Source organism: Nilaparvata lugens, chromosome 14, assembly GCF_014356525.2.
Source record: "Nilaparvata lugens isolate BPH chromosome 14, ASM1435652v1, whole genome shotgun sequence".
Classification (NCBI taxonomy): domain Eukaryota; kingdom Metazoa; phylum Arthropoda; class Insecta; order Hemiptera; family Delphacidae; genus Nilaparvata; species Nilaparvata lugens.
In genome coordinates this window covers 14,631,093-14,656,456 of record NC_052517.1, presented here as the reverse complement: position 1 = coordinate 14,656,456, position 25,364 = coordinate 14,631,093, and the positions used below count along the sequence as shown (strand labels likewise).

The window sequence follows — 25,364 nt, the reverse complement described above, 5'->3', positions numbered from 1 at the left end:
GTATCGCATGACTACCTCCCTATTTAAAAAAATGAAGTTGCATTCAAAATGGCGGACAAGATTTATGAAGTCATAGTAGAGTAGTATTTTCAATTTTAGTAGGATCCCCAATCACACCCACCGTCAAATTACCTTTGTATATGAGATATTAAGTTCTCGGACTTTTCACCCACTCTGTATATTACATCAGATATACCTTCTTCTGCATGGCAGAGAATCGGCGACGCTTCTCTCCTATCCTCCTCCACTGCCGTTATAACGAGGACCTCACTATAGTAATAATCTCATTTAAATCACCCCGCATTCCCCCATTACCCACCCACGCACAAGCAAAAAGCTCATGTGGACATCATCCACTACAAAAAATATACCATGGTACACAGGGTACCTACACCTTCATTCCTCTACTATTTCTTCAACTTATTAATTTTTAGTTATTCTATAAATAAAATAACCCAAAACCTCTAATAGAAATCTTCCAATAAGCTTCTTATCTATGAAGATTCATAAATTTTTAAATTATTGTAAATACATTTTCAATGGGAAAAAGGTTTTTCACAAACACAAGAGGTAACGACACATAAAATAGCTACAATATATGTTTAATAGCTTCCAAAATAAATAATACAAAATTAATTGAGCACCAAAAATTGTTCGAATCGTTCATTTGTGAATAATATGAAATTTATTTCAGAAATAATTCATAAAGTCATTTTATAAATAATTGTTTATTTCTGCTCAGCTCTCCTTTCTTTGCTTTTAGCTAAATTCAAATCTAACTTACTTTCACAAAACTTTAACTGAAGAATATTGCAGGTCTTACAAGACTGCTTCTTTTCATCAATTTGTTCTGTTCTATTTCTTTCAAATACATTATTTGGTCTCACTATTGTTACCAAAAGCTTGGACTTATTTATGTTTTGTTTACTAGCAAATCAACTTTGGTCTTTCATTTTTCCAAATGAATTGGTTCTATTTCATAGATTTTTCAAATCGAAAAACTTTAGTTCTTTTCTAATAAAAATGACATACAAATCGTTGTTCTCTTGCTAATTATATTGTTCATTTTCTCCATATTTACTCAAAATCATTCGTAAAAATTGTGAAACTGTAGAGAATCTGCCTGTAATTACTGAAAATATATGGTCAACATTTGTAGAACTCAAGAAGAAACAAATTTATAATTGAAAAAACATAGAAAACTTGTGGGAATAGTTCATTTTGAGCCATACTTCTCAACAAGGGCTGCCACTTTTTCGATGTATTTGCTCATGGCATCCTCCTTGGAAGTTCCCTTGAGGCCGTTCCAGGCGTCCCACTTGGATTTGCCCTTGAAATCCAACATCCCTGGTTTGGCTGTGAGCAAAAATGTTCTAAGTTTAGTAAAGAGAATGTTATAAATTATCCAGAAACGGAGAAGAAATGTTCCAAATTCAGTGAAAAAGAAATAGAAATAAGTTCATCAGAAAAAAATATTAGAATTAATTTGATGAAAAAAAATTGGAATTAGTTGATCAAAAATGAAAAGCGTTCTAAAATTTGGCAAAGAAGAAAACTAGAATAAGTTCTTCAAAAATTGAGAACATCATTAAAATTCATGAAGGGGGAACAATAGAGATTGTTTATTATTATGTTGGACTTTTCCCTTGAAATTGAAAATTCATCATTTGACTGTGGAAATATCTAAATTCAGTCAAAAAATATGATTAATAATTATAATTGATGTAGTTATAGTGACAATCACTAAAATTCGTATCAGAGACTATTTAAAAGTGTTTCATTAAAATAAATAAATTCGAGAATCTGTATAAATATTTTTGGACTGAAAATGTTGTGGACGTATAGACCTGAAAGACAACCTTAATATTTCGGACTTTGCAATTTCATCTGAGATAAAAAATAGCTCTAGGTAATTTCTTTTGAAAATTTTCTGGATGTATAGACCTGAAAGACATAACCTTAATATTTTGGACTTTGCAAATATAGGAAAGAAAAATAACACATGGTAATTGTTTTCTTCCTTGATCATTCAAATTATGCGCTTTTTAGTAAAAATAATAAAATATAGTGAAATTCACTTCAGCCTGTTGTCCAGTTTCAAAAGTTCAATAATTTATTGTACAATATTGAATAAATAAATAAACGTGCAACATCAAAATAGCATCAATGCTTACCATTCTATGCGACCAGGGCTAACAGTTCAAAGCAAATTCCACTATGAAAGCATTTTTTCAAAAAAAAAAAAAAAATAAAAATAAAAATGAAATCGTTCTATTATTAATTTAATCAAACAATAATTTATCATAATCTGTGGAACCTGAGATCTTGAGTTTAAGAAAATATTTCAGGTGGGATCCAAACACTATCTCTCACCAGTATTACTATTACAATTTTCTTTCTAGTCTTTATTTGCAACCGTCTTCATAGTATTTTTATAATAATAATAATTTATAGCTTCAACTATTTTAAAAACATATTTCAGGTGGAATCCGAACTACTATCAATGCCTCACCTGTATTGCAGTCTCCTTCGGTACCCTGTTTGTAAAATGAGTAGATTTCTAACAGTTCTTCGTTAGAAGGTGTGGCAGAAAGGTTTTTTACATCCTCGGCAGCTTTTTGGAATTGCTGGAAATATAAAACAATAACAGTATGAAAATTGAGAATAAAATATTATCAAAAATAATTTCCAAAGTTTCTATAAAGTAAGTTACTGAGTATACAGAATGGTGGTCATTGTAATAGTAATTGTGTATCAACACACTTCATTTGCATAGCTGTGCTGTTAAAAAATAAAGTGATAATGATTATTGGAAATAATTCTCCTATTATATTGAGCGATCAATTTATGTATGTATGTATTTATTTATCTATGTATTCATGTATGTCCAATGGATCTCGAAAACGGCTCCAACGATTCTGATGAAATTTGCAATATAAGAGGTTATTGATATAAAAATTTGATTGCACATGATCTCATTCCTGGGAAAACTCGCTGAAGGACATCAAAAGGATAATTATTCATAATTGGATAAACAGCTGATAATTTGGTCTGTCGATAAAGGAAGATGCGAAGGGAAGATTTACCAACCTAGTATGAACTCTATACCAACCTACCTGAACTCTATACCAGTTAGTATAGAGTTCACTGGATGCGAGTGCCTGTGTGGGAGTGAGACAGAATTATGTTCAGCTGTTGAACCATTGCAATCAATCGGCTGATCTAATGAGAAGTATTATCTGGCAATTATAGATTAATTGACTTGATCAACATATCTGATTTGTTGACATGACCAACAAGAAGAACAGAAGGACGAGTAGGAGATTAAAGAACGATGAGAAGAAGAATGTACATGAATTACAATACATGATTTAATAAGAATTCTCCTCAATAAAGCTTATGAGAAAAGAAGTAGAAGAAGAGGAACATTGAATGATAAAGAAGAGAAGAGCGTCACAATTTCATAATCAGCCCATATTATGTCATACTCATTATAGCTGAATCATACTGTTGAAAATGCTGTTTTTTTTCTCAACGCTATTCGACTCTTGCAAAAACATATTTACAAAACTCTTAGTAATATTCAAGTCAACAATTTTACTATCGTAATATTTGTTCACTTGATTGACTAGTACATGCAAAAATGAGAATAAAACCTACATTGAAACGTTTATTTGAAGACATTTTCTCTCGATTTGAATCTACTGTACTATCAAGTTAAAACATTTACTATGAGAATAAAATACATTTTTTATGGAACATTTCTTTCAAATGATTACCGAGATATGAGCTTCTCAGGTGAATTAGTAAATTAATTTATTTGAAAAACATACATTAATTCGAATAAATACATATATACTGGAATACATTATATACAACTAATAGACTAAATCATGAAGTTCTGAGGATATACTTTTCAAGTTATTGTTTTTCAAATGAGGAGTAATTTTATCAAAAAAAGTATTACGAAGAGTTTTATTCAATTTTAAAAATTACAGAGTTAGGTACTGATATTGAGTAATTTTTTAAAAGGTAGCGAATGATTGTTCTGAACAAAGATTGATAGAAATCTGGATAGAGCCAGTTAAGAAGCTTCAAAGTCATGAGAACTAACATTAGATACATAGGTACACTTTCGGAGACATAATCGATTTTCATATAGTCCATTCATGATATACATTATTAATATATTATTTGGTTACATGAGAGAAGCCCAGAACCAATTTCTCCATGCAAAATTTCCTTGTGCTAGATACAGAGTGGCCCAAAAACCTCGTATTTTCGGTTCATTTCCTAGTTTTCAGCTATTTCTGCCAAATCCAGTGATCGGACAGAAAAAATTGCTCTAGCCTTTTTTTAGATTATAAAATTCTGAATAAAATGAGATCATTTGGAACTGTCTAACTCGAATGAGTACAGAGTTTTATGATTTTTCAAAAATGAGTAAAATTTTATGAAAAAATGAGTAAAATTTCAAGAAAAAAAAATCAACTTTGATGAATAATTTTAGTTTTTGATCAACAATATCTTCCGATTGTTACCATTAGGGTGTATAATTCAAAATGCCTCTGGGGGTAATTTTGTGCTCTACAATCTGAGATCAGGTAGAGCGCTCTATCTCATATCGATTTCCAGGTACCTGACAACAATGCTCCTTGTATTGTGAAAAACACCTAATTTTTAGCTTCAAACATCATCACCAACCAAATATTGTCCTCACAGTGATATTTTGCACGATGATATAAGTTCATAAGATCATGTTCTATGAGAATCACCCGTTAGATGCACTCAATTTCAGTATTTCCTGGTAGAGAGGCGCGCATAAGGACACCTCAAGGATCAAAATTTCAAACACTTATACATTTTGACACAATGTTTGGATCTCATCGTACTACACTCTTCATTCTTCTCGGATCGTCAAGTTGGTTCAAAATCATGCATCATAAGTCAAATTCGGTCAAAATATAGAAAATTCATTGTTGAGTGTACTCAAGCCCATATTATTCCCATACACAAATAATGGTCATTTCTATCCGGTTTCTACCACAGTTGACAAAATTAATCAGAATAAATTGTTTTTAGAATATTCTTTCATTGAATTAATTTTGTACTTTTATCCAGATTTTACAGCATTTTGTATACAATCCGGACTCAATGAATGATAGATTCAGAATCGACAGGATTTAAGAATCTTAAATCAACAATACCTTCGAGATAAATGGAAGAAGCCTTTGAAAAACAGATTATAAATGTTCAAACAGTATTACTTTGTTAATCCATTTCTGGGCTGTTTGAACAGTCAAGGCTTAAACTGAATTTAATCAGCTGGTGTCTTCACCTCAAAATGAACTAAATTTTAACGTAATATGGATTTAATCCAGTTTAAAATAAAATGTAGTTTAAACTGACTCTTTGCAAACAGAACTTAGCTTAGCAAGTGTTTTTTTTTTTTTTGTATTTTTAATTTACAAGCCTACGTCTTAAACATTGTCCCGCTGCCGCATGCGATTCGCAGTGGTGTACGGAAGGAGTGACTATTCTAATCAAATCTAAAAACTGCCAATAGAATCATTGATACTCAAAACAATAGCCATCTACCAACTTTGGGAACAAAAATTATTATTCATCCGAGACTATTATCAGTGACCTTGACCTCAGTGTGTAGGCCTACGGTAATGTATGGGAAAATACAAACTTATCAAAGAGAGGAAAATTGTTGAGGCTATCGAATCATTGTAAAGTGAGGATTGTAAAGTCAGTGGATTAACTTGTTCCTTTTATAGTAGATAATAGCTGTGATTCAAGTCATCTGGTTTAATATCAATATTGTTGATCCTAATAAATAATGATCACTTCTATTTATATCAAATATAATTATTATATTCACTAGAAAAAAGATTAGACAATGAATTTCTGATTTTGAAATAAAATATTTTTGTAGTTCATCATATTTAATTCTTGATAGCCTCCAAACGATTTGGCAGAGGTGGAGAATTGGCAACGAAAAAGTATTGAGTTATCTGCTCTGTCTAAAGACAGACAAGGATAGAAAACCTGCCATTATAACGTGGACCTCACTACAGGAAGATGATAGAAAGTTGATACAAGGATGATAGACAAGGATAGCAAACCAATGTTGATCAGATACTAACTTTGTAGCGTGAATCTGAGATATGACAATAGTAGCGTTGAAATGGAGCTTTATGTTGATTTATTTCAAAATTGTTTCAAACACAAAATAATTTAAAAATTTTCCCTCAGCTTAGGAAACGGAAGATAGCATAAGATGTTTGTTTTATACATACTACTTATTATTTATCTTATTTAAATATGTTACATACACATTTGTTATTTGCATTACAAAATAATTTAATATGGATACACATTTCTACCTGCCTATTACATGGGAAACCATAGTTGGCTAGGTATTTTTCCTCCTTCCTTTCTTTTCAGCACACCACGCCATGAAGCCTGTTTTTGTATTTTATTAGAAATGTATTTTTGATTGTGATTTTATGTATATTGTACAGTATTGTGTTGATTTGAATAAAATTGATTGAATTGAAAAAACTGAACATCTTTCTGTAGGCCCCTATAGCATAATATGCTATATTTTAAACATATAGCTTCATCCTTTTTAAAATGTATGAATACTTACTTATTTTTATAAAATAGAAACTATATTACTCTTTTTTGAAATCAATTAAATAATAGATTTACCTTCAGGTAGTCGCGCTCTACTCAATCACACGAGCAGTCGCGTGTTGTACTTTTTACAACATCCAATTTTCCAAGTTTTATGTACTCTGTTTACTGTCAAAACATATTAATTAATTGTATAATTACTTTTTCCATTTTTTTAGATTATTTTACGCCTATGAGCATTTGGATGATAACCATTTCATAGCCCAATAAGGTACACCAAGCAAAGCCATCAATTTGGTTCGTTTACAGTCCCTGAATACAGTCTTTCCCTATCTTATGCACAGTGCAACTTATGCACTGTCGCGACTAAAGTACAACCATTGCTCGGTTGATACTGCAACTCAGTGGAGTGATGGGGAGAGAGCTTTGGAATGCATAGGTGAATTCACTGACACTACCTCATCCAATAGTTTTGTGCGGCAAAAAACTGACACTGTTGTACTTTTTACAACAGCGCGACTGCCGGAAGGTTAAAAATACAAATTATAGCAACTAGTTTCAGTGATCCACACCATCTTCACGTTTTAAAAAATGAATTTCAAATAAACTTTTTACTTAAAGTTTTTTTACTGATAGTTATAATTTGTATTTTTAATCTATATCTTATTAATTTCAAAAAAAGGGTACTAAATTATTCTATTTTATAAATAAAGCTTCATCCTATATATTCTCTAAAGTAGAACTTGAAACTTGAGTTTTCTAAATGTCTCAAGTCCTCTGCTGAAAAAAAAACTTTGAAAATACGTCTGTTACAACATTTAACAGGGAGTTTTGTTACATTTCTGAACTGATGATTCCTCATAACAAACACTACAAAAACATCATGGAATTGATTCCCTGAGAACATTAGTTTTCTAAAGCATTTAAGTCCCCAGTTGAGAAAAAACTTTGAAAAAATAAGGAACATACGTCAGTTCTGAAGACTCTAAGAGGCAAGTCTAGTTAGGTTACTGGTTTACTGGTTAGACAAGTTGACTACAATGCAGGACTAGTTTCTTAATCAAGGTTTCATCCTATACAGAGTGAGATTCACTCCAAACAGTCAGCATTCCTGCTAGCTCACACTGCAATTCTTCTCATACAACTAATGCTGTTAGTTCGAATTTAATCTCACTCCAGTTTCATACTAAATAATGATATTCTATTCTTTGTTTTTATCAAGAAATAACGAGAGCAAGGTAAGTTGTAAGTTATTGCAAAAAAAAGACTAGTGATTAATTTTGAAAGAAATGTACTTACTTCAACGAGAGCCATTTTGGTTTTTATTTGTTCTGGATGGTACTTTCCTGGGAAAAATGAAAAATGAAAATAAGTTTAATTATTTAAAATGCTGAATCAACCCAGAATTACATTCTAGTAGTTTCATTAATTTATTCACTACTTGAGTAAAACAGCTACACTGTAGCCTATCTATAGCGAGATAGACTATAAATTCAGCACCTGATTAAGCTGAATTACAACAAAGTTATTAACAAAATGTTAATAATCCTTATAGATTCTATTAGATTGAACATGACTCATCATACACATGATGAACATATGTGTTTGTCAAGTATTGTTCAATCTAATCTTCTCTATATCTATAAAAGGCTAAGCCCCGACGACTGAAATCACACCACAGCCCAAACTACTGAGCCTACAAACTTGAAATCTCTATATGTATAAAAGGCTAAGCCCCGACAGACTGAAATCACACCACAGTCCAAACTACTGAGCCTACAAACTTGAAATTTTGCACAATTGTTTATGATAGCCTCAAAACATCCACTAAGAAGGGATTTTCAGAAATTTGGAACATAGTAGGTTTATGATATAAAAATTCGATTGCACTAGGTCTCATCCCTGGGAAAACTCGCTGAAGGACCTGAAAACGATAATAATTATTCATCCTTGGAAAAACAGATGATCGTCGTCTGTTGAAACAGAAGATGCATGTGTAGGATGGAAACAGAATTATTTCCAGCTGTGTAATCAATCAGCGAGAAATATTATCGAGAAATTTTAATCGACTTGATCAATTATTTCGATTTGTTCACATGACATGATAATCATTCTAAACTAGAGTATATCATAATTTTTTAAAGTGATTAGTGAGTGTTATTTTGTTATTCAATTTGGTTTGTAAATAATCTAAATTAGAACTTTTTTATTTTTAAATGTTTGGACTGAAAATTGAACCTGAATTCAAGTGTATGGAACATAACCTATTTCTGGACTAGGTATTTATGGTGTATGAATCAAAATTCGTTTTGGGCTGTGCCTGTTAGTCCTTCCCCAATCATTTTAAAGAATTGTGTTCTGTTTATCAATAGTTTATAAATAAATAACGAGCGAAGCTCGGTGCCCCGATATTGAAACTAAAAAGACAAGGAAAAAAGGATAGAGAACTTCAGTATCAGTTGAACTCAATTTCATGTCAATTATGAGAGTTTAGACTATAATTAAATCATGAGAAAATATATTTTCTTGACAAATGAAATATATTCAAGATAGAATTGATCATTATTAACAAGAGTCAAGAATTTAGATTATATTATATATACCGGGATTACTTGAATCACAGCTATCTATTGAAAAAAGAAAATTGGCAACTATGCCTTCCTATCATTTTTTATTGATTTTATAACGTGGATTTCACTATTAATATTGAATTATTAAAATTGAAACAATTCAGACAACCTGACATATGCTACTTGAAATGAGTATGCTATCATATCTTTCAATATGCACAGAAGTACACAGCTAATAAATGAGTTCAAGTGTCTCACTATCTCAACAAAAATGCAATATGAAAGCTATCAACTTAAAGATACAGATTTTTTAAGAGTAAAATGGCAGTATTCAATCGTTATTACTCTGAAAAAATTTGTTTCAGAAAAGTTACATTATGGAAGGAAAAGGATTTATGTTTCTAAGTATTAATAAATAAATCTGTGGTTTTTTGACAATTTCTTAGTCTTTTTCATTCAATAATATGGAAAGAGATTGACCGATGATGACCAAGCGGTTGTAATGATATTTCATTGCTCAGATTAGATGAATACTCGTAACTTGCTTACGGGAATCGCGTTGGAAGGTTGACCGCTCAAGTAAGCTCTCCTATCATAGTAAGGTTCAAACTTAAAGCAATCCTTTTTAAGAAAGCGAGTGGCTTCGTGGTCGTGATAATAATTGATCTATTTATTTAATTAATTCATATTGATTCTTCATTGATTGATTCATTCATACAATAAGTACATCATCAAAATGATATGGAGAGAAAAAATAAGGTAACCTTGTGCTATTCCTCTCTCAAATTTAAATAAGGTTACACATAGTCCGAAATAGGTCAAGTCTTGTAGTTGTTCACTTCACAAAACTTTCAGTCCTCAATTATTTTCACAAAGTAGATTTTTAATGTTTATATTTATATTTCATACTAGCTGGCCCGGCGAACTTCGTACCGCCAAATAGTTGATGCATCTCATGACAAACTTTAGCTTGATGCACACCTCAAAATCTATAACCCATACTAACAATCCTCAAATCCAGACCATCCTATTATTTTTTATTGACCGAATAATCAGTTCAGCATACACTTCCATGTGCGTGTTCGATAAAATCTCAACTGACAAAATCACGCAAATCGACGTGAAGTTTAAGCTATGCTATCTTTTTGCATAAATCACATGTGCTTCCCCGTTCACTCATTTCACTCACACAAAACATGCAGGGGATTTGAAACTATTATAAAAAAATCTAATGCGTGACCTTGGAAAATAGCTGGAAAATTAATTGCTCCAAAAACTTTTTAAATAATTGCTGAGTGAAACCTGATTTTGGAATTATAATTGGAGAATCGAGGATTTCGATAGAAATCAATGGCACAAAATTGATTACTTTTATCAGTAATAACTTCAAATACTAACTTTCATTAAAAACTTGCAGGTAACTCGTGCTCCGCAAGGGTCCAAATAAAAACTTGACCTACTAAAATCTTGAAGAATTGAAAATAGGCCTATTACCATTCTCGGTGAATTAAGTATTGAAAACTCAAAAATAAATAATTTACTAAAAATCAATTAATTCTAAACACCGAAGACAGTACAACTATTCGAAACAAAGCAATGTCTTTCACCTGAGGCCGCACTGCTGGATGGTTACACACAGAACAGTCATTTTATTTTTAGTCTGGGCGTTTAGAATAAAATACATGAGTGGTTATGGAGCAGCACACACTCTTGTCTACTATCTATCGACGGCTGTTGGATGACGCAATGATCATAACAGCTGATTTTCATTTCTGTGTGTGGCCAGCTCACAAATATTCTCACATAAGGATTACATGTTAACTTTGAAGGACCGTAGGAAAGAGTCCTGAAGTCGGATTATAAATTTGATAGGTCATAAACCTGGTCCTGAACATAACGAACACAACTAAAAAATCATCAAATTCGGTGCACACATAAAACATTTATTGAATGTCAAAATTTGAGGCTCGATTTTTATTTATATAGATACATATGAAATTCAGGTAAAAACAATATGCATTCACCCAAAACTGCTTTAAACCTTAATTTAGAATACACAGTTATTTCTAATGCTCAACTCACACTTACGCGACTCAGGTCGAGAAGAAACTCGACTCTAGTCGAGAGCATGTGTTTTGAAATGGTGACGTCGCGGAGACTAGAATCGACTGGTCTGAGTGTCACCATTTGGAAACACATGCTCTCGACTAGAGTCGAGTCTCTTCTCGACCTGAGTCGCGTAAGTGTGAGTTGAGCCTATAAGTTATATCGAATAATCCAGCGATAGGATGAGTAAAGATCAAGTGCCTGACGAATATAATATAAATTTGAGAGAAAGTTGATCATTATTAACAAAAATCAGCAATAATTTAATATCATAAGATATATCGGTATAATATGAATCACAAGACGATGGTAACAGAGAATCGGCATCACTGTGGTTCTATTTTCCGTGACCATAAAACGCGAATCTCACTAAAGCATACATACAACGCTCTCATGCTACCCAACTCATAAGTATTGCGATGATTCCAAATTTAGCTGTATCTCAAAGTACATGAAAACTCATCTGAATCTGAAATTCAGAATCGAGTGAGGCATTGCACCCTTCAATCTGCTAGTACTACCTCCTGGTCGCGGGTTCGAATCCCGCAGAATCCCATCGAATAGGAATGAACGTTTGTACATCTCATTAAATCGCACCTTCCCATTACCCATGCACAAGCAAAAAGTTCATGTGGACATCATCCACAAATGAAAAAAATCTAATCTAACCCCATTTGGATCTGAGTCTTTATCAAATAATAAAGAGTTTATTGTTAAAAACATTTAGGGCCGGTTTCCAAGCTCAGGATTTAGCTAAGCTCTAGACTTTGAACAGCTGGAGTCAGAAAATTGGCTTTCCAAAACGAGGCGTAGTTTTTATGATAATCTTTATTTTCTCATTTGTATAATTGGAAACGTTTTTCCTTGACGAGATGAGACATTCCTAGATAATTCAAAATAGCTGGAGCTTTACACTATTTTCTCTTTATTTTATTTTGTGTTCAATTTTCTAGTTTTTCGAAATTTAGTTTAAACGTGGAATGCGACTACGCCGTTTCGGAAAGCCAATTTTCTGACTCCAGCTGTTCAAAGTCTAGAGCTTAGCTAAATCCTGAGCTTGGAAACGAGCCCTAAAATGTTATAAAAACGTGATATTCACAACTAATAAATCAATATTACATAAGGGATCCGGCAAACATTCAAATCAAGTTGTATTCCTGTTTACATCATCATCACAATTTTATTCAAAGAATTACGCCTAGAAAAAAAAACAAAAATACATTAATTTTCAAATGGTTTCCATCAGTTTCCGATAATTTTTTTTTTACTGTAGCAGAACAGCTGACCGTGTGACAATGCCATGCTACATTTCCATTCAATAATGCACGGCCTCTCTTATAACTTAAACAATCACCTTTAATACCGTTATTCTTTTTTGTTTTCTTGTTTAATCGTTGAAATCTCAAGGTGCGAACAGATATACGCGCCGCGAACATGAGCAAAATTCACTTTTAATCAGCTGACTATATCTGTATTTTTACAGAAACGGTAAGATACAGATACAAAAAGCTTGGCATCAGCTGATTAAAAGTGAATTGCTCATGTTCGCGGCGCGTATATATCTGTACGCACCTCAAGAGTTACAATCGATAACTGTTCAAAATAGTAAGATTGGTAGTTCAACAAGCTAAGATCCTGATAAGAATTGAAGTCAAGTATGGATGGATAAGACTAGTGTCCCCCTGGGTTGGAGAACTCACTAAGAACTGGTTTTATATTGTAATCTTTGAAACCCGCAACTTTTAATTATACAGAGTTGATGATGAAAACAGCAAAATATTTCTCTTACAAGAATAATTTTTACAGTAGATTTCATAGGAGATCCTATTTGAAATGAAAAATTACTCTTCAAACATAACTCTGTCGCTTCAACATCTTGGTCCCTCACATGAATCCAAATTCATTTTTTTAAATGAGAAGAAGGTGGTCATGTGATACAGAGTTCCAAGAGAAAAAAAATGGCAAAAACCGCACATTGATATCTCAACTCGTATCAGTTTGTTGATGTAAAAGTTGTAAATTATGTTGTATATTCCAGCTGAAATCGCGTGTCAGAGCGTGTGATAGCTCTTAAATAGCCTCAACTAAAGTTATGAATGAATGAATGGAAAAACCCAAGGAGCCTAGAATAGATTTATTCTAGGTACATTGGGAAAAACTGTAGTAATTACATGCAATGAATTCTTCAGCTGACTAATTTAAAAATCAATATCGGGGACCGAGCTTCGCTCTGGAGTACAAAAGCATAAAAAAATTATTACGAAAGAAGAAACTATAATAACATTCATAGTTCATACAGAAATGTTCTATCTAATCACAGTAAATTGAGATTAATTCCCAGAGGAATGCTAAAATTTCCCTCACAAAGGCCCGGTTGCACAAAAGCCGGTTAAATTGTAATCCTGATTAATTTCACGTGAACCAAATCAGAGAAGACCATTTCAAAAATATGGATCTACTGGAATTAATCAGGATTGAGAATAACCTGGCTTTTTGCAACCGGCACTAAGTACCTGATTGAATGATTACATTAGTTCAACAGCTGAGTCATAATTTTGACATAGTCACATACACATAACTCACTCACTTCCATCATCAACAGACGACGAAATAATTATTATCAGCTGTTTTTCCAAGGATAAATAATAATTATCCTTCAGCGAGCTTTCTAGGATGAGACCTAGTGCAATCGAATTTTTATATTATAAACCTACTATGTTCTGAATTTCGTGAGAATCGTTAGAGCCGTTTTCGAGATCCGGTGAAATACAAACATATAATCAGAAATTGCTCGTTTAATAGTATAGGATAACAATTTTTTTCTTATGTACTTTCAATGTCATTTTTATATCCTGAAAAAGGATAAAGGAGTGAATCAATTTTGTTGTAAAATAACTTGAGCTGTGAAAAGGTTCGAAGAATACATGTTCAAAATTTGAAGCTGATTGATCAATTCTTTCTTAAGTTATTGTAGAACATACAAACAGACGGCAACGACTTTGGCCTTTAGTAAGTGAAAAGTGAGAAATCGCTAACGCTCGTTCAAATATTGTCATTTTTATCTCTTTGAATTTAACATTGAATTCAAAAACATTTTTGATGTTGAATGAGCAGTCAGTCATAAGCTGACTGTAGACTGATGTTGGTCCACTTATAGTGAGGTCAACGTTATAATGACAGTGGGCAACAGCATCGCTGATTCACAGCCTTATATAGAATATAGCGGCTGATACTGGCATATCTGATGAAATCTTAGCCGTTCATTCTTGTTAAAAAGTGAAAAATTATATTTTATTAATCAAGAAAATAGATTTTTCAATGATTAAATTGGCTTAATTAATACGTTGCCAATATTAACTGAGATATTTTAGTTAGACAGCTTTAGTGGTTGGTGACCTACCTTTAGAGGGTTATGTAACGTTATTTTATTGTTTGAAGTGACTTGAAATCGCTTATTATTAGCATTCAATGCGATGTTGCATCATTTAGGCGACTCTATCAACATGCCTTGGTTTGCACTGCAACAAACTTTCAGTGGTCACCTATCACCAAGGCTGCCATATCTCAGTAATTAATATTGGCCCAATCTCAATCTCAACAAATCTGGTACCAATCAATAGGCGATTAAATTTACTAAAAAAAGTTATTCTTTTTTTCTTTAAAACCATTGGCTTCTAAGTTATTTAAGAAACAAAATTTTAAATGGCCGCTATTTTGTTCTATGAATTTGAAAAATTATCATAATTTTTTGTAGCTTTGTCTAGTTGTAATAAATGAATGTGCAAAGTTTCAATTTCGTATGTTTAACCATTATTCAGAAAAAATCATAAATGAAAAAAGCAAAATGGCCGCTGTGTAGGGACCTGAAGACTTCTGGACAGTTTAGATATGATATTTAGATATGTTTCTTACCCAGGAACAATTTCCTAGACTATGGGTAGTGAGTTGGTAAACACCATGTTTAATGAAACTTATAGGTAGCTGTGTTTGATATACATTTTTTCCACAATCATTGAACGAGTGTTGAATTTGAGAAATAAAACACTTTGCTTACTTATTATCAGTGCCTAGCAGTTAACCCATGCTCCGCGAGAGTCTATTTTAGAACTTGACGTAATGAAATCTTGAAGAATTGAAAATAAGCCTATAACCATCCTCGGATAGTTAAGAATTATTCATATGCAAAATTTCATGTAAATCGGTCCAGTAGTTGAGACGTGATGATGCGTGAAACATAATTTTGCTATGCCGTAAGTGTATAAGCCAGTTCTTTCCTTTATTATAGTATAGCTCTAGATAATCGTTTCGACCTATAGAGAGGTCCACATTATAAGTTATTCATCAGAATCATGTTTCTTGATGAATAAAATATAATTGATCATTTTGTAGTGAGCTCCACATTATAATGGCAGTATTTGATCAACTATGGTGTTGCTATCCTTGTCTATCATTCAACAAAGCACATAGCGTTATCCTTTTCTAGCTAGGCAACATTTCCAGATCATTTTTTTTTTTTAATGAAGAGATATAATTTATTAACAAAATATTTAGAATCTGAAGATTCTGAATATGAATATAAATTCCGACAATGAAGAAATATAATCAATTAACAAAATATTCAGAATAATAACAAATATTTAAGATTCATAAATAACAGAATCTCAATAATGAAAATTTATTAAGATATTTAATCATTGAAAAATATTTTTTCTTGATGAATAGAATATATTGTTTACTTTTCAACAAGAATGAACGGATAATATTCCATCAGCTATATTCTATACAAGACAGTGAATAAGTATACAGAGTGATTCTTAATTATGGTGAAATAATTTAATACGTGATAGTAGAGGTAAAAATAAGAAAAAAAAGTTCTTATAAACATATATACATAAACGCTTCATTAGCGAGCTATACAGGGTGAAATATTTCGCCCGGAATTCAGTTCCTCTGGTGAAATACACCGATACTGAATTGTTTGGGGACTAGTTTTTAAAAAACGTATGGTGGATTTATATGGAAAAATATCTGAAAAGTTGAATAAAACTAGTCTGGAAGCTGTAGTGTGAGTAGTTTTTGAGAAAAAAGTTAAAATATGCAGAAAATCTAAGTAGAAAAAAAACACAGACTTCTACGTTTGATGCCCAACAACTTTCTTTAATGACCAGTAAACAAATAATTGTTGAGAATTTAATTCTAAAAAGAATAATGTAAGCATTGTAAACTAAATTCAAATAAAAGTTGAATAGAATGTATTCTAATGTAGTACATTACACCAAAAAAGTTGCTGTTTTATGAGGAGAGAATTACAACAACCTATGAGCTATTAGTTCTCTCCTAATAGCTCTCCTACAGTATAAGTACATTACACCAACTTTTTGTGGTGTAATGTACTACATTAGATTACATTTTATTCAACTTTTATTTGAATTTAGTTTATACAGCTTACATCATTCTTTTCATAATTAAATTCTCTACAATTTTTATTTCGAAAAATTATTTGTTTACTGGTCATTAAAGAGAGTTATTGGGGATCAAACGTAGAAGTCTGTGTTTTTCTACTTAGATTTTTTGCTTATTTTAACTTTTTTCTCAATAACTACTCACACTACAGCTTCCAGACTAGTTATATTCAATTTTTCATATATTTTTCCATATGAATCCACCATACGTTTTTTGAAAACTAGTCCCCAAACAATTCAGTATCGATGTATTTCACCAGAGGAACTGAATTCCGGGCGAAATCTTTCACTCTGTATAGCTCGCTAATGAAGCGTTTATGGATATATGTTTATAAGAACTTTTTTTCTTATTTTTACCTCTACTATCACTTATTAAATTATTTTACCATAATTAAGAATCACCCTGTATAAGACAGAGAACACTGCCATTATAATTTGAAATTTTAAATGGCCGCCATTTTGTTTTAAGAATTTAAAAAATTATCATAATTTTTTTGTAGCTTTGTCCAGTTGGTATAAATGATAGTGCAAAGTTTCAATTTCGTATGTTTAACCATTATTCAGAAAAAAACCAGTGAAAAAAAACAAAATGGGCGCTGTGTGAGGACCTGAAGAATTCCAGACAATTTAAATATGATATTTAGATATGTTTTTCATCCAGGAACAATGCCCTAGATTATTGATGGGGAGTTCGTAAACACCATGTATTATTAAATCAAAGCTTTGAAAACGTCGATAGTTCAATAATTATTGCTGTTCAAAAACTGATGAAACACAGTTTAGAGTTTGCAATTTTTATAAATGATAAATGTTTGGAAATGATGAATCGATGTTTAGAAATCCGTGACACGTTATCAACAATCAACAAATTTGGCCAGGTGTAATTAGAAACTTCTTCAATGTCAAAATCATTTCACCAGTAATGATTTTCATTTGCTGTATAGGCTAATTGATTCCATCTTACTCCTGAAAAGAGTCTAATGTATTAATAGCTGAACATAGAGATAAATTGATGATTATTTCATAAGTTTCCTGGTCTAATCAACTTTATTGATTGATTGATTCATACAATAAGTAAATCATTAAAATGATAGGGAGAGCAAAAATGAGGTAACCTTGTGCTATTCCTCTCCCAAATTTATATTATGGTTACACATAGTCCGAAATTGGTTCTTGTTGTTCACTTCACAAAATTAACAGTCCTTGATTATAAATAATTCAAATACAGAGTGTTTCAGAAGTAGTGTCGAACATTTTAGGGTATTGTTCCTGGTCGATAGGAGACTACAAATGTCGTATTTGAAGTGTCCAAAACTCAGCAGTTATCCTTATAGATGCCATTTCGTTTTTTCACTTGGGAATTTTTATCTCAAGAACAAAATGTTGTATTTATCTGAAATTTGGCATGAATATTTATGCTATAAAGACTCAATTTTAAAATAATAAAAACAAAATTTCGATGTAAATTTTCAAAATGGCGGACATTTTAAATTTTTGATTGCAAATTTCACGAAAACCGTTCACTTTAAAAGATAGAAGAAAGTTAGCAAATTTTATCAAGATTCCAAGGATACCTTATTTATTAAGATTGATCACAGAATAACAGATTATCAAAAACTCACTTATGTTAATAACTCAGTTCATGTTTGAATTTGTATCCCATATGATGATTTATCCAGTTTCGTGGTAATCTTTCCATCTGATAAAAATATTTCTCAACTATTTAAAATTTTTTTTTCAATCAAGAATACTAGTAGTTTTGTAAACAGTAGACATCAAGCAGTATTCTCATCCACTAATACCTGATTGAAACAGTAGACCTTATGGAAATACAGCAATAGACTGGCTTCTCCTCACATCTGTGTAATCACTTGTCATCTGATTTATGATGAATAATATTCTATATAGTCTGATTTTTACTCTAATATTGGCGTATGAAGGAGGCTCCTTTTTCCTTTTATATCATCTTTGAAATGCAACATTTCCAAAAACCTTGTATATACGTCGACGCGCAATTTAAAAAGGAACATACCTTCAAATTTAATGAAAATCTATTACCGCGTTTCGCCGTAAATGCGCAACATAACATTTAAACATTAAGTGAAATGCCAAAACGTCGACTTGAATCTTAGACCTCACTTCGCTCGGTCTATTATTAAATCATTGAAAAATATATTTTATTGAAGAATAAATATAATTTATAATTTTTAACAAGAAAAAACAGTTGATATTTCATCAGATATGCCGGTATCAGCTATATTCTATATAAGGCTGTGAATCAGCAATACTGTTGCCCACTGTCATTATAACGTTGACCTCACTATAAGTGGACCAACATATGTCTACAGTCAGCTTATGACTGACTGCTCATTCAACATCAAAAATGTTTTTGAATTTGAAGAGATAAATGACAATATTTTCATCCACTTATCCAAGAAATACACTATCATATATACCGAAATCAGCTACCTTTTATAGAAGGCAGTGGCAAGGCTGAAAATCGGAAACGCTGTTTCTCAACTACCATTATAACGTGGAACCATAGAGAAACAATAGCGTAAGTAGATATCCCATGGTATAGGGAATTCATGTCGCAACTTTTACTGTTATCTCAAGCCGATTACGGTCGATTATTGTCAATTTTCACTGTTTTGTTGGGTTGATAGTGTATGAACGGCACAATTTGAGAGACTACCAGCGTCACACAGCTGCATAGGAAAGAACTACGTGAACTATCGGCTTGGGATAACAGTAAAACTTGCGACATAAACGCCCTATACCATGGCATATCTATGCTATCGTTTCTCTATGGTGGAACTCACTACTTGTATAGTTTAAATAATATATATTTTAAATACTATACGAAACTATTAAAGTTGTGTATAAAAATAAATTGAATTCGAGTGATTCACGGATGGAGGTATTATACAGCCTGATTCTTAATCATGGTAAAATAATTTAATACGTGATAGTAGAGGTGAAAATAAGAAAAAAAGTTCTTATAAACATATATCCATAAACGCTTCATTAGCGAGCTATACAGGGTGAAAGATTTCGCCCGGAATTCAGTTCCTCTGATGAAATACACCAATGCTGAATTGTTTGGGGACTAGTTTTTGAAAAACTTATGCTGGATTCATATGGAAAAAATCTGAAAAATTTAATAAAACTAGTCTGGAAGCTGTAGTGTGAGTAGTTTTTGAGAAAAAAGTTGAAATATGCAAAAAAACTAAGTAGAAAAACACAGACTTCTACGTTTGATGCTCAATAACTTTCTTTAATGACCAGTAAACAAATAATTTTTGAAATAAAAATTGTAGAGAATTTAATTCTGAAAAGAATGATGTAAGCTGTGTAAACTAAATTTAAATGTATTCTTAAGTAGTATGATTGTATATAACAAATCGAAAAACATTGAAAAATATCATCAGTAGAAAGTTTATTTTTTTGCCTTTGCATAGCCTTTTAGAGGAACTTGTTTTTTCTGACCAAGTTTCGCGTATTTCGTCACATATCTTAATCTTAAAAATTATTTTAGCTACAAGTCTGGAAACGGTCTTATTCAATTTTTCAGTTCATTTTACATGAAGTACCTACGCAAAATTGTACATTCAAATTAACAGCCAACAAATACCCATAGGGCTTCGTTTCAGCAGGGGAACTGAAATTCAGACGAAATCTTTCACCCTGCATAACTTGGTAATCAAGCATTCGCGGACCTATGTTAATTGGAACTTTTTTTCTTCTTTTGATGTGAGGAATCACGCCCTGACTCATGGGCACCTTTATTCAGAACACCCTGTATACGGCATAAGGATAACCTTGGCAAAAATAACAATGATATTGAGGGATTCACTTGAAATAGTCACCATTGGTCGAATGGGAAGCCATGAATTCATTCATATGGAATGCTGACTGTTTAAAGTGAATCCCCTCACTATAGATTACGTGATGAAAAATGCACGGAACTCAAGTAATTATTATTCATGCCTTTTGTTACAACTTACTTCAGCTACCTGTAAATGCATCCAAGCCTAATTATTGTAGAATTCACCTTGGCTCAAGTATATACATATTTTTGTTTGACATAGAATTTTCCGGGTAGGCCTACATACATCCGATTGCTTTGATTGAGCCTCTATTTCATACTAGTAGGTAACTCGTGCTCTGCAAGGGGTCTATTTTAAAACTAGACAAACTGAAAACTTGACGTAGTGACATCTTGAAGAATTTGAAAATAGGCCTATAACCATCCTCGGTTAATTAAAAATCTATATGCAAAATTTCAAGTTAATCAGTCCAGTAGCTCAGACGTGATGATGCGTCAAACATAATATTCCTATCCCGTACGTGTATAAGGCAGTTTTTTCCTTTATCACAGTATATATAATACCTCCATCCATATTTACTGGACTACATTGCTCGGTTGGTTTCATCAATAAACGTCTTGACAAGGATGCTACCCATTTTTTTTCTCTAAAATTGTAATGTTTCGTGAAAATCCCATAGCATTCTCCTTGTTCTGGATATATTATTTTTATCAAGCTATCAAAATGAGAAAGTTTTCTTAGGAAAACATTTTTTTTTCCCGATCATTACTTTTTGAGATATGAGTGACTAAAGTTAAAATTTTTAGGACAGAACATTTCAAATTCGGTACGAGATAAATCCATGATATTTGAAGGATAAATTCTTGATGGAATAATTTTCTGAAAATATCAATTTTTGAGAAAGTTATTCATTTACTAAAAATGACCAAAAATAACCTTTACTTGAGATATTTTTGGACATTTTTGGGAAATTGAGTAACTTTCTCAAAAATTGATATTTTCAAAATTTTCTTGTTTTATTCAATCAACAATACCATCCTTCAAATCTCATGGATTTATCTCGTACCGAATTTGAAATATTCTGTCCTAAAAATTTAAACTTTAGTCATTCATATCTCAAAAAGTAATGATCGGGGAAAAAAATTTTTCCTAAGAAAACTTTTTCATTTTGATAGCTTGATAATATACAAATCGAAAAACATTGAAAAATATCACCAGTGGTAAGTTTATTTTTTGCCTTTGCACAGCCTTAAGGTTTGAAGCAGATTTACTATGTTAAATGTACAATAAACACAACATATTTTTTTACAGAACTTGTAGAAAATTTAATTTTGAAGAGAAAGATGCAAAATAAGTCTATAATAGACAAACGCAACCTAAAAAAATAATCCATAATTACATTACAAAACGCATGAAAAGAGAGCTTAACAGATTTTGACTATTTTTCATGCGTTTTCTATGTAATTAAGGATTATTTTTCAAGGTTGCGTTTGTCTATTATTGACCTACACCTTTCTCGTCAAAATTAAATTTTCTACAAGTTCTGTGAAAAAATATTTTGTGTTTATTGTGAATTTAACATTTAGACTTTACACTTAACAATTTTAAGCTAATTGATTAATTCTCTCCTAAGTTCTTGTCGAACATACAAACAGAGAGAAAACGACTTTGGGCTCTAGTAAGTCAAAAGTGAGAACTTCGCTACCGCTTGTTCAATAAAGGAAAGAATCGGTTCATACACGTACGGAATAGGAAATTCACGAATGACACATAATTACATCTGAACCATTGGACTGAAATTCAGCATATAGATTCTTAATTTACAGAGGATGATTATAGGCCTATTTCAAATTCTTCAAGATTTCAGTCTGTCAAGTTTTCAATTAGACCCTTGCGGAGCACGGGTTACCTACTAGTACTGAACAAAAAGACTAGATATTGTCCAACCACAGGTTTATTAAAGATCAAGATGACTGTTCAAGTTGTTAAACCATAGTCTCTGGTAACAACCGAAACAACTATCTAGATTTTTAATAAATCTGTGGTTGGACAACATTATAGTATTTTTATTCAGTAGAAATTTATTTTTTCGTTTTATAACATTGAGGCATTTTTTTGGAAATGCATTTTAGAAGAGTTCATTTTTTGAAATCACTGATGTGTAGTAATAAGTAATTGTTTTGATGGTGGATGAAGACCTCAAGAGCATTAGACTGTGTGTGGGTAATGGAAGGGATGATGATTATGGAAAATAAAAATACCAACAGTTTTAGAAGTCTTCAATGTTTGATTCCATTACGAACTGCTTGTTAAATAATCACTTTTCAACAATTAATTACGACATAGCAGTCAGGTATTTATATAAATAAAAGCTTTTAGCTTCTACTTACATTAGTGTAGCACTTTCGGACGCTAGGCCCTTCATCAACACTCAGAGGGCTAGTGTTGAAAGTGGAAGCTAATAGCTTTTATTTATATAAATACCTGACTGCTATGTCGTAATTAATTGTTGAAAAGTGAAGTTTTAGAAGGTTTCTGCGTACCATGGGCAAGTGATTTTCAAGCGCAAAACTGTCACTTAGTGGAGCTGGCCTAAAGCAACAAGCAACTGCCCTTCCAACTGAGATCCTAATAGCTTGTGATTTATCCAATCTGAGTAATTTCGTATTTTACTAAGCAATTGGACATCCACTTTATAATTATTTGTAATTCTATTTTCTTATGTACTCATATCAGCACAGACCAATCTATGTATACTAATTAGTCAACATGTAGGAGGATGATTAAGGCTAAAACTGGGAAGACGGATAAAGTAAAAGTAAAAAAATTTCAAGTTTTATTCAATATTTTTCAAGCTTCTTAACTTATCTACTACAGTGGACTCTTTGAAATGATTTCCTGTATTAAAATTCTATATTAAAAATTCTTCAAGATTATTTTAGGATCAGAATATTCGTGTTTAAGAGTGATGAAGAATTGTAACCTCTTTTGGACCAATTTTCAACCAGAATTCGGGGAATGGAATAGTAAGTGGCTATAAGCCTGTTTTTCTATTTCCAATCAATTGATAACTATGTATTTAATCACTGTTGAATAAATAAACATGACAAATAGAAAGTTTTACAAAATAATACATTAGTTAAGTTATAATATTAATACAAGGAATTTGAGAAATTAAATTCATTTCAATTTGAAAATAACGGCACAATTATTTTCTATATTAAAATAAGTTAACTTAGGTATCAATAAATATAATTATAATTGTGGTATAGGATAGCCTTAACAAATGAAACAATATGAAAATATTTTAATGTTAATAATGCTCAAAACAATTTTAGTATTTTCTACATTTCTGTATTCTGAACTTAAATCACCGGTGAATCTAGAAGTTTAACTGTTATTGAAAACTGGGAAACATATGGGTTACAATAATAAACGGTATAAATAGAAAAGGTTTTAGAGATGAAGATTGTTCAAATTACTAAAAAATTATTGGTATTCAAAAACCGGTTGCAATGGACTTATATTTTTAATTTAACTAGACAAATTCTAAAAACTAAAGATGACGGAATCGTTAGGCCTACAAGTAGGCCTATAACTAGAAATTTAAGAATTAGTCCTGGACGTTAAAGACAAGCAACTATTCAAACAATATCCTTTATCAAAACTATAAGGGCAAAATAAATCCAACAAGTGTGTTTTGTCAACAGTACTACCTACCTTCTCAAATTTATGCAGATATCGGCATTAGCCCGTAACCAACAGGTATTTGTTTAGTAGGTAAAAAGTCGTACTTACAAGTTTGAAGAGAAGAGAATGATGTCGTATGATAAATCGATTGAGCTTGGCTACCTACAACTGAATAATTGAAAACAGATGAGAGAGGACAAGTCAAGTTAACGGGTTCAAACGACCTACTAGAATAGTTAGTAACTCAACAATGCTTGGTATTCCTCTAGTAGTGTTGATTTCTTGTTGATAACCTCTATTCCCTTGTGCTTGTGATAGTTTATCTAGTCATTCCAGTTTAGCCGGTAATGGGAAGATAACTCAAAATTTCCCTTTACGCTTCGTGAGAAGAGTTTTAAAATAAAGTTAAAATTTACTTACCAGAATAGGCTTAATTGAATGAGTAAATAACAGAGCAAACAAGGAATTTAAAAAAGTTGATGAATATAGGTGTAAGATTGGAGATGATCAGATAAGAGAAGACAAAATTCAAGTTTGTTACCGAGAGGTTAGGTTGGAGAACAGAAATATTATCGCGATCTAACACAATAAGTACTGACTGGCAACGGTAAACGTTATTACAAAATATTCTATAGTGAGGTCCACGTTATAATGGCAATGGAGAAAGATAGGAAACCAACGTTGCCAATGTCTTCTATAGACGGTAGCTGATACAGATTTGATGTAATTATTGATTAACTGTTCATTTTTGTTTGATAAAATCAATTATATTTCATTAAGCAAAAAATTAGTTGTGTGTTTTGAATTGTAAGTTGAAGTGTGTAACTGAAGAATGTTGAAGTTACACATAACTTGAATACGTCATATTTGGACTGTTGTATAAATTAGGATTGGAACCAAATTATTGTCTGGCATGTCTTGCTGTAGTAGTACTGCTCCTTTCTTACTGCGCTGCTATCTATTTGAGTTACAAATATGTTAGAGTATAGTGAGGTCCACGTTATAATGGCAGTGAAGAAAGATAGGAGAAAAACGTTGCCAAGTTCCTCCATTTTGCCACT

General features: G+C 31.8%; 1 protein-coding gene across 3 annotated transcripts; it reads right to left on the bottom strand.

Moving 5' to 3' along the window:
• Positions 1 to 585: 585 nt before the first annotated feature.
• LOC111046401 (acyl-CoA-binding protein-like) lies at positions 586 to 25,364 on the bottom strand. 3 transcript variants are annotated; one of them, XM_039440881.1, is made up of 4 exons: positions 24,412 to 25,364; positions 7,945 to 7,991; positions 2,513 to 2,627; positions 586 to 1,356 (listed from the first exon to the last, which is right to left on the bottom strand). In XM_039440881.1, the coding sequence occupies exons 2-4, from the start codon at positions 7,957 to 7,959 to the stop codon at positions 1,217 to 1,219; spliced, it is 270 nt and encodes an 89-aa protein (XP_039296815.1). In that variant the 5' UTR covers positions 7,960 to 7,991; positions 24,412 to 25,364; the 3' UTR covers positions 586 to 1,216. The 3 variants fall into 3 exon arrangements, with proteins under 3 accessions (XP_039296815.1, XP_022187637.2, XP_039296816.1); XM_022331945.2 differs by having other exon boundaries at positions 24,724 to 24,899; XM_039440882.1 differs by having other exon boundaries at positions 24,334 to 24,637.